Source organism: Mandrillus leucophaeus, unplaced genomic scaffold (assembly GCF_000951045.1).
Source record: "Mandrillus leucophaeus isolate KB7577 unplaced genomic scaffold, Mleu.le_1.0 Scaffold571, whole genome shotgun sequence".
Taxonomy (NCBI): Eukaryota; Metazoa; Chordata; class Mammalia; order Primates; family Cercopithecidae; genus Mandrillus; species Mandrillus leucophaeus.
Window position 1 is genome coordinate 922,104 of NW_012106153.1, and position 10,837 is coordinate 932,940.

The window sequence follows — 10,837 nt, forward strand, 5'->3', positions numbered from 1 at the left end:
CTGCGTATCAGTACGTAAAAAGCAGCCTTCACCCCTTTGTATGGCTGTGTATTTTACATAGGGTTGTACCGTAATATAAACATTTGTTTTCAGCCTTTGCTGTGATACGCAAAGCTGTGAGAGTCACCCGGGTGTACCCAGCACAGGATATGGAGCTGAGGTACTGAGTGAAGACTGCTCAGTCAGCCAGGCTGGTTAAATTTGCAAGTTGTAGTAAAAAATCCGCTCCCTGGAGGTTTTAAGCATTCAACATAACTCTCAAGGATGACTCTGTTTTAGTTACTCTTGGAGGCAGGGGGTTGGTCAGCAAGACCCAAAACACCCCTCTGGTTGGATTGAAAGTGGCAAAATTAAACAGGCAGGAGGCACTCAGAGTGCAGAGGCTCTGGCGAGACTCATCCCAAAGGATTCACCCACCCTCACACACAAGAGGCCAGAGGCAGCTGGAGGTAGAAGACGGGTTGACTGGGGAGGGGTGGCTGAGGCCCAGTCCAGGCTCTGGGGTCTGGAGGAGGGCAGGCTGGAAGCTCTGACCTTCCCCACGCTGGGGCAGCCCTGCCTTGTGCCAGGGCTCTGTCTGAGCACAGTGAGGAAGGTTCCTCACCTAGCCTAGTGGACAGAGATGAAAGGGACTGAGACCCAGAGCACGTCCTGCTCCCCTCCAGGGGCTTCCTATTCACCACTGAATCCCCAGCACCTGCAAAAGTGCCCCGGACATAGTAGGTGCTCAACAAATTATTGTAGAGCAAATGACTAAATGACCTCCTTGTCCTCCCCCTAAAAAGATAATAGCCCGGCCGGACACGGTGGCTCAGGCCTGCAATCCCAGCACTTTGGGAGGCCAAGGTTGGTGGATTACCTGAGGTCAGGAGTTTGAGATCAGGCTGGCCAACATGGTGAAACCCCATCTCTACTAAAAATACAAAAATTAGCCGGGTGTGGTGTCACATGCAAGTAATCCCAGCTACTCAGGAGGCTGAGGCAGGAGAATCGCTTGAGCTGGGGAGACGGAGGTTGCAGGGAGCCGAGATAATGCCACTGTACTCCAGCCTGGCCGACAGAGCAAGATTCTATCTCAAAAAAGGAAAAAAAAAAAAAAAAAAAGAGAGAGTAACCCAGTGGGTTTCCAGGGGTGTCGCCACTGAACCGAGGGTTTGTGAGTGTAACTAAGCAGCTTAACTTCAAATGCATTTTACAACTGTTTCCCCTTCTCTTTAGTCTCAAGATGTAACCTTAAAGCAAACTGCAGAAGCCTTTTCCCTTAACCTTAAAAATAGACTCCACGTCCCTCCCTTTCCCACCATAAAGCCCCTTCACGTTCCTCTAACTGTATGCTAATATCTAATTACGTGCTTACTTAGAAGTTCCAGGCCAGGTGTGGTGGCTCATGCCTGTGATCCCAGAGCTTTGGGAGGCTCAGACAGAAGGATTCCTTGAGCCCAGGAGTTTGAGACCAGCCTGGGCAACATAATGAAACCCTGTCTCTAAATGATAATAATAATAGTAATAATAATAAAAGAAGTTCCAGGGGCTAATCTTGAGACAGACCAAGCCTGGAGATCCAGCTGCAAAATTCAAGAGATTACCTCCAGGCAGCTAGCGAACAACTCAGCACATAGCTGAAATGACGTCAGCCCGTGCTTTAGGGGGACTCAGCACATAGCTGAAATGACATCAGCACGTGCCTTAGAGGAAGAAGACACAGACCTTGTACTCCTCACAATTCCTGCATGCCTCCTGTACCAAATTTTCTTTTCTTTTCTTTTCTTTTTTTTTTTTTTTGAGACAGAGTCTCACTCTGTTGCCTACACTGGAGTGCAGCGGCACGATCTTGGCTCACTGCTACCGGTCTTCCAGGTTCAAGCGATTCTCCTGCCTCAACCTCCCAAGTAGCTGGGATTATAGGCATCCATCACCACGTCCAGCTAATTTTTGTGTTTTTAGTAGAGATGGGGTTTCACCATGTTGGTCAGGCTGGTCTCAAACTCCTGACCTCAGGTGATCCACCCGCTTTGGCCTCCCAAAGTGCTGGGATTACAGGCATGAGTCACTGCGCCCAGCCAAAATTTCCCTTCTTAAACTCTTGCCTTCACTCCAGAAAGTCGAAGTGGCTGCTTTTGATGTGAATCCAACCACTCCCCCATTGCTAGTTTTGGTAAATAAAGTCACTTTCTACCTAGTTATTGGGCTGGAGCTCTCCAAGTGGCATTGGCTGGACCTGCTTGGGTTACATGATCATAAAGTAACTTTGTATTGACTCCCGCACTCCTCACATGCTTATTCCATGCAGGAAGTTCTCTCTCGGCAACTCAGGTTTGCTCATCACGCTTAAGCCAACAGAAGTCCCATGGTCACTTGAGGTCACTGTGGTGGGTGCTGTGGTGTGGGTGCCGGCTGCAGCTGGCACGCGGTGATTTCCAACCTACAGTCAGTGGAATGATGGCACCCAAGAGATATCAGAGTGCCCCCCTTTATGGGGAGGCACTCACGCCCCCAGCTGCTGCGAGTGTCGTGTCTCTTCTGGAATTGACTTCTGTGCTTAGGAGCGGCCTAGCACCTGGTTGTGTCCCCTTCTGGGGACAGTCACATCCAGTGTGGGGGGACAAAGGCCAGGTTGTCTTGTCTGAATGCAGGACAACTCTGAGGCCCTTCCCCAGCCCCCAAGATACCCCATGCATTGCCTGAAGCCTTGAGGCAACTGCGTCCCAGTTCAGTGTCTCTCTCTGAGCCCCACACTCCCTCCCAGGCGCGCTTCCTGAAACACCCTCCCCCATAAACCTCCTGCACTCCCTCCCAGGTGCGCTCCCTGAAACATCCTCTAAGAATCTGTTTCCAGGAAGCAGACATAAAACAGTCTCAATTCAGGAGTTGGAAAGTCGACTCCCACACAAAAGACTCGGTTTAATAAAGGGGAATCTTCACCCTTTTCTATGAGGGCTTAATGCAGGTGCAAGGCTTAGAGCTGTGGAGAGGAGGAGGCTGGCTTCTTTCTTTCCTTTTCTGCCGGCTGCAGCTGGCACGTGGTGATTTCCAACCTACAGTAGGTGGAATAATGGCACCCAAGAGATATCAGGTCCTAATCCCCGGAACCTGTAAGTTATCTCACATAGAAAGAGTCTGTGTGGCCGGGCGCGGTGGCTCACGTCTGTAATCCCAGCACTTTGGAAGGCTGAGGTGGGCGGATCACCTGAGGTTGTGAGTTCGAGATCAGCTTGACTAACACAGAGAAACCCCGTCTCTATTAAAAATACAAAATTAGCTGGGCGTGGTGGCAGGCACCTGTAATCTCAGCTACTTGGGAAGCTGAGGCAGGAGAATCGCTTGAACCCAGGAGGCAGAGGTTGCGGTGAGCCGAGATCGCGCCACTGCATTCCAGCCTGGGCAACAAGAGCAAACCTCCATCTGGAAAAAAAAAAAAGAAAGAAAAGGAAAAAAAAAAAAAGAAAGAGTCTTTGTTTGCAGAGGTGAATGAAGATCTTGGGATGGGGAGATTGTCCCGGACTATCTGGATGGGCTCCAAATATCATCACAAGTGTCCTTATAAGGGAGAGGCAGAGAGAGATTTGACACACACAGAAGAAAAAGCCATGTGACCAGGGAGGCAGAGATTGGCGTGAGGCAGCCACTAGCCGAGGAATGCTGGCAGAAGCTAGAAGAGAAATTCTCCTTCTAAAGCCTTTGGAGCTGGGATGGTCCTGCTGATACCTGAATTTCAGCCCAGCGAGACTGATTTTGATCTCCTGGTCTCTGGAACTGAGGGAGGGTCCATCTCTGTGGTTTTAAGTCATTTAGTTCGTGACGATTTATAATAGCAGCTTCAGGAAATGCCTATGTGGTCTCTGGGGAAGGGAGAGGTGGGAGCAAGGCTAAAGGAACAGGGAAGTTTTGTTTGATGGGCATGACCAGGGGATGGCTCTGTGCTCTAGGGGGCTGGTAGCACTTTCTCTCCTCCAGAGACACCTCCCACCTGCAACCCACACATGACTGGGGTAACATATGTGCATCTCCATGTCCCCTGATGCCAGGGGTGCCTTATCCACCAACTTGTCTCTGAGTCCTTCCCCAGCCCTAGGAATCCAACAAAATCTTCAGTTTTATCTGCTAAGTCCTGTTCGCTGCTCCAGGCAGCCCTATCTGCCAGGTTTGGGGCTGAACTCATACCAGCTTCCTCCATCCCTGGCCCCCTTCTGGTCCACAGAAACACTCACGTCCTTTGCTCCAGCACATTTGGGGCTGGGGGAACAGTTGATTTTCTTCAGAGCAGCGTGTTTTGACCCAGGTTTTATGGATCCCCTTCTCCTTAGTGGGCAGGGCAGAGGCTTTTCAAAAAAAAAAAAAATACAGTATTTACTTATTTATTTAGAGACAGAGTCTCACTCTATGCCCAGGCTGGAGTGCAGTGGCACAATATTGGCTTACTGCAACCTCCGCCTCCTGGGTTCAAGTGATTCTTGTGCCTCAGCCTCCTGAGTAGCTGGGACTACAGGTGAGCGCCACCACGCCCAGCTAATTTTTGTACTTTTAGTAGAGACGGGGTTTCACCATGTTGGCCAGCCTGGTCTCGAACTCCTAACCTCTGGTGATCTGACTGCCTTGGCCTCCCAAAGTGCTGGGATTACAGGCGTGAGCCACTGCACCTGGCCCATTTTAACCATTTTTAAGGGTACAGTTCAACAGTGTTAAGTATATTTACACTGCTGTGAAACAGATCTCCAGAACTTTCTCATCTTGCAAATCTGAAACTCTACACCCATTCAACAACTCCCCTCTTCTTGCTCCTCCAGTACCTGGCAACCACCATTCTATTTTTTTTTTTTTTTTTCCAGACTGTCTTCCTTTATTGCCCAGGCTGGAGTGTAGTGGGGTGATCTTGGCTTACTGCAACCTCCACCTCCCAGGCTCAAGAGATTCATGTGTCTCAGCCTTCCGAGTAGCTGAGATTACAGGCATGTGCACCCCACACCCGGCTAATTTTTCATATTTTTAGTAGAGATGGGGTTTCACTATCTTGACAAGGCTGGTCTCAAACTCCTGGCCTCAAGTGATCCACCTGCCTCAGATTCACAAAGTGCTGGGATTCCAGGTGTGAGTCACCTGGCCCAGCCTCTACTTTCTGTTCCTGTGAATTTTTCTAGATAACTCATGTAAGTGGAATCATACAGGATTTCTCTTTTTGTAACTGGCTATTTCCTGTAGCATAATGTGCTTAAAGCATATTCATGTTGTAACATTGACAAGATTTCCTTCCTTATTTTCAAGACTGGACCTCCCTCATTCTGTCACTCAGGCTGGAGTGCAGTGGTACAATCACGGCTCACTGCAGCCTCAACCTCCCTAGGCTCAGGTGATCCTCCCACGTCTGACTCTTAAGTAGGTAGGACTATAGGTGAGCACCACCATGCCCAACTATTTTTTTTTTTTTTTTGTATTTTTTTGTAGAGATAAGGCTTTGCTGTGTTGCCCAGGCTGATATCAAATTCCGGGGCTCAAGTGATTTGCCCACCTTGGCCTCCCCAAATGCTGGGGTTACAGGTGTGAGCCACCACACCTGGCTTCTTTCTTTTTTGAGATGGAGCTTTGCTGTGTTGCCCAGGCTGATATCAAATTCCGGGGCTCAAGTGATTTGCCCACCTTGGCCTCCCCAAATGCTGGGGTTACAGGTGTGAGCCACTGTGCCTGGCCTTCCTTCCTTCCTTTTTAAGGCTGAGTAATATTCCATAGCCAGGGTGGGCAGATTGCTTGAGCCTAGGAGTTTGAGACCAGCCTGGGCAACATGGTAAAACCCCCCCTCTTAAAAAAAAAAAAAAAAAGGACATCTTGCTTTCAGATGTCTACCAGAAGTGGGATTGCTGGATCATATACCAGTTGTATTTCTAATTATTTTTAGGAACCTCTATACTTTTTTCCATAGCAGTTGCATCATTTCATTTTACAATCCCATCAATAGCGCACAAGAGTTTCAATTTCTCAATATCCTCACCAACACTTTTTTTTTGATAGTAGCCATTCTAATGGGTGCGAGGTCACTGTGGCTTTGATTTGCATTTCTCTGATGGTTAGTGATGGTAAGCATCTCTTCATGTGCTTGTTGGCCATTTGTACATCATCTTTGGAGAGATATTATACTCGAGGGTTTACTTCCAGGCTTTCTATTCTATTCCATAGGTCTATTTGTCTTTATGACCATGCCATACTGTTTTGATGACTATAGCTTGTAGTATGTTTTGAAATCAGGAAGTGTGAAGGCAGAGGTTTTTGATATTCATCTTTTCCACCATCATATGTTCTCCATGACCTACAGGAAAATAACAAGATCCCTGGGTGTTCTCTGAACATCTCAGACACTTTCAAGCCAATATCTGGTCTCAATTTTAATGATCTCAAGCCATCGAGTTTTATTTTCTACAGAGGACTCTAAGTCTTTATGTCAAAGCCATAAAAGGCAATACACAAAAAGAACACCGAGGAGATGAATTACTCCATTCCACAAAAATCCATCACTGTCAGTACGTACGTGAATGCCCAGTTGTAGATGAATTTAAAGAGGGATATGCCCAGACCCTCAGTGGGGCTGACCCCTCCTCTGTTCCCTCCTCCTCTTCTTGGAAAGGTCCTGTGGGAAACTCAGAATGAACTAGGATCATGCAAAATTTTATAGCCCAAATATATGTCTGGGAGCAAAACGCACACACAATAACGTGGCCTTCAGCGCAGCCTGTTAACACTTTTCAGTTTGTTTTGTAACAGTCAATTCAACCATGACAAATGAGTGAATGAATGAATGACACCAACAACATTTTGACCTCATGTACAAAGTGACTTAAAAAAACTTTATTGCAGCTTCTTAGAGCAGAACTGAGTGTGCAATGCTAGGATCATCTTGGGGTCTTCAGAGTGGGAAACTGGGACATAGAAGAAGAAAGCAAGCCAGTGCTGGGAGGGCTGGCTGCCCCCAGGAAGCCACAATCTCCACAAGAGCTCTTGCTTGCCACACTGCAGAGGACCCAGCGACATCTGGCCGGGAGGGAGAGGACGCCCGGGAAGATGGGCTCAGGGCACCATGTTCCACCACTTGAAGGAGAAGGGCTTTCTGCGCACATTGGTGCCGCAGTGCACCTCCCCATGCCTGATGTGGTAGGTGTAGAAGTCATTGATGAAAGTGCAGTGCAGGCCCAGAGGCTCCAGCAGGGAACACACCTTCTCCTCCAGGCAGCAGCGGCCATTGATGATGGGCCCAAAGGGCTTGGGGATGCCCAGGTACTTCCCCAGCACCAGCATGTTCACCTGCAGAGAAATGAGGGCTCAGGTCACAGGCAGCAGCAGGCAGCAGCAGGCAGCCTGCAGCGCAATCTGAGTGGCCCCTCCCTTCTCTGACCTTTGGAAATAACAGCCCCTCCAGGCAGAGTGGCAGACCTGTAGTTCCAGCACTTTGGGAGGCTGAGGCAGGAGGATCATTGGAGCCTAAGAGTTTGAGACCAGCCTGGGCAACATGGTGAGACCCCATCTCTACAAAAAGTATTTTTAAAAATTAGCTGGGCATGGGGGTGCGTGCCTCTGGTCCCAGCTACTTTGGAGGCTGAGGCAGGAGGATCACTTGAGCCCAGGAGGTCAAGGCTGCAGTGAGCTGTGATTGTGCCACTGCACTCCAGCCTGGCAGCTTGGGCAACAGAGCGAGACTCTATCTCAAAAATAAAAATTGCCAGGTGTGGTGGCTCACGCCTGTAATTCCAGCACTTTGGGAGGCCGAGGCGAGTGGATCACCTGAGGTCAGGAGTTCGAGACCAGCTTGGCCAACATGGCGAAACCCCGTCTCTACTAAAAATACAAAAATTAGCCACGTGCGCCTGTAATCCCAGCTACTCAGGAGGCTGAGGCAGGAGAATCACTTGAACCTAGGAGGTGGAGGTTTCAGTGAGCCAAGATCATTCCAATGCACTCCAGCCTGGGTGACAGAGTGAGACTCTGTCTCAAAAAATAAAACAAAATAAGAATAATATCCCCACTTTACAAATGAGAAAACTGAGACCCAGATGTGGAAAATGGCTTGCCTAAGGCCACCCAGCTATTCTAGGACTACAGCTATTAGACTCCAAGTTCCATACTCTTATTTATTTTAAATCTAAAAAATTTAGATTCAGGGGTACATATGCATATTTGTTGCACGGGTATAGTGCTTACTGGTGGGCACAGGGCTTCCAGTGTATCCATTACGCAAATAGTGAACATCGTACCTGAGAGGTAAGTTTCCAGCCCTCACCTCGCTCTCATTCTCTCCATTTTGGTGGTCCTCAGTGCCTATTATTTCCATCTCTGTGTCTATGCGCACCACTGTTTAGTTTCTACCTATACGTGAGAACACGCAGTATTTGATTTTCTGTTTTAGTTCACTTAGGATAATGCCTCCAGCTCCATCATGTTGCTGCAAAGGACATGATTTCATTTTTTTTTTTGTTTTTCAAGTGAGACAGAGGGTCTCACTCTGTCACCCAGGCTAGAGTTCAGTGGTGCGATCTCAGCTCACTGCAATGTCCATCTCCTGGGCTCAAGCAATCCTCCTGCCTCAGCACATGCCACCGTGCCTGGCTAATTTTTGTATTTTTTGTAGAGACAGAGTTTCTCCATGTTGCTCAGGCTGGTCTTGAACTCCCGGACTCAAGCAATCCTCCTGCTGAAGCCTCCCAAAGTGCGGGGATTACAGGTATGAGCCACCCCTCCTGGCTCATTTCATTCTTTCTGATGCTGCCCATGCTCTTAACACTACACTCTCCTCCCCTGCCTGCCCCCTTCTGGTAAACTCTTTCCATTACTCAGGGCCCAGCTCAAGTGGCAGCCCCTCTGTGAAACTGCTCATGAATCCCTGAGCTCTGGCAGTCACTCCTGCTCTGTGTTCCCATAACTCCCAGCACTGTGCCTTGCACATAGTAGGCACTCAATAAATATCTGTTGACTGGATGGATAAATGACTGCCTCTGTTATGGCACTTTCCATATGTAAATCATGTATGTAAATGACTCTGCTTCCTCCATTAGATTGGCAGGCGGCCCGGTGAGGTGGAAAGGTGAGGATTTTGGCTGTAGGCCTATGTGGGTTTGAATCCCAACTCTGCTATTCAATAGCTGTGTAGCCTTAGGCAAGTCACATTACCCCTCTGAGCCTCATCAGCAAAATGAGCCCAACACACATTCCCGTTGCAATGACAATTAGGTAAGAACACGTAGGCACAGCACTGTGCTGGCACATAGTAGGTGCACAGCCATTTTCCATGGGTCCTCAAGGGGGCGTCTCATTCTTTGCCACCACCTAGACACTGCCTGTGTGTGCTAAGTGCCTCGCACTGTTCATCTCTTTGCCTGTTCCACTCCCTCTTCCCTGCCTCCCACAGCCAGCTCCCAGGAGAGCGGTCTCATGCTCAGGCTTCCTCTGGGGACCTTGAACAGTGAAGGTGCACAGTCAGCTCTCAGCGTTGCTGACTACCGTAGCCATGAGCATCCACTTTTTTTTTTTTTTTTTTTTTGAGATGGAGTCTTGCTCTGTCACCCAGGCTGGAGTGCAGTGGCCGGCTCTCAGCTCACTGCAAGCTCCGCCTCCCAGGTTCACGCCATTCTCCTGCCTCAGCCTCCCGAGTAGCTGGGACTACAGGCGCCCACCACCTCGCCCGGCTAGTTTTTTGTATTTTTTAGTAGAGACGGGGTTTCACCGTGTTAGCCAGGATGGTCTCGATCTCCTGACCTTGTGATCCACCCGTCTCGGCCTCCCAAAGTGCTGGGATTACAGGCTTGAGCCACCGTGCCCGGCCGAGCATCCACTTTCACTCCTGCACTGGGAAGCCTGGCTTGGCTAAACTGGAGGGAAACAAAATGTTTGGGGTCAATAGTTTAATTTCTTTTGGCCAAGGGACCCTTTATCTACACACAGTCTTTTGCGGAATGTCCATGCAGAAACAGAAAATCGGAACCACTGGATTTGAGGCACTGCCTTCAAACTCAAGGGCCCTAGGGAACCCAGTTTGAAAACCACTGTGGTAGGGCCTGCTGGCTCCTCCTTGAACTGTAACCCCCAGCTCCAGAAGAAGGGGGTGGCTGGGGTTCCCCCGTAGAACTGGGCGAAGTCTCTGCCTGGGCCTCGGGTGTGCTCTGAAGAGAGGGAGGAATGGGGCCAAGGAGTGGCAAACACACAGTGGATGATATGAAGACAGCACTCGGGGACACAGTGAACGCTCAGGACAAAGGTGGGACCACCCTCAAGGGCAACCTCCAGAAGGTGAATCCCACCCACTCAGCCTAGGCAGTGCCAGCCCCACCTCCTCACAGGCGCCTTCCCGGACCCCCCAGTCTGAGGTGGTGCCACCACATGTGTCCCTGTTATGGTGCATAAGGCAACCTGAGGGCGTCTTGTTTGTTGCTTGACTCCCCATCCGTCCCTCCATCCCCTGCACCACCCCCAAGCCCCAGGGAAGCTGCTAGGTGGGAAGGCAGCACGGTGGTTCTGGTGTGGGGTCTGAAGTCAGAGCCCTGGCAGAGGCGGCGATAGACTCTGACTCCCGGAATTGTTGTGAGATACCAGAAGGTGCTCTGGAAGTGGTACAGGGCCATGTAAGCCTGTAGAGAGCACCCTTGGCATAAGTGACTCCATCTTAGAAAAAGACTCCATCTTACATTTCAAAAGGCACCATGCTAACAGGAACCAGATGTTTGACTAATCAACAGAGACTGCACCCAACCAGGCAGGGACATAAGCAGGCACACTCTATTACTATCAGTCCACACCAGAGGACTCCAGCTATAAAAAGATCAGGTCTTCACTAGCTCAAGATGACTCTCTTTTTTTTTTTTTTTTT

General features: G+C 49.4%; 1 protein-coding gene across 1 annotated transcript in view; it reads right to left on the reverse strand.

Moving 5' to 3' along the window:
• Positions 1 to 6,809: 6,809 nt before the first annotated feature.
• PADI4 (peptidyl arginine deiminase, type IV) overlaps positions 6,810 to 10,837 on the reverse strand; it is a 71,361-nt gene continuing 67,333 nt past the window's right edge. Inside the window, exon 15 of the mRNA XM_011998463.1 lies at positions 6,810 to 7,284. Within this exon, the coding sequence (XP_011853853.1) occupies positions 7,051 to 7,284 (234 nt within the window). The 3' untranslated portion in view covers positions 6,810 to 7,050. The remainder of the gene's footprint in view (positions 7,285 to 10,837) is intronic.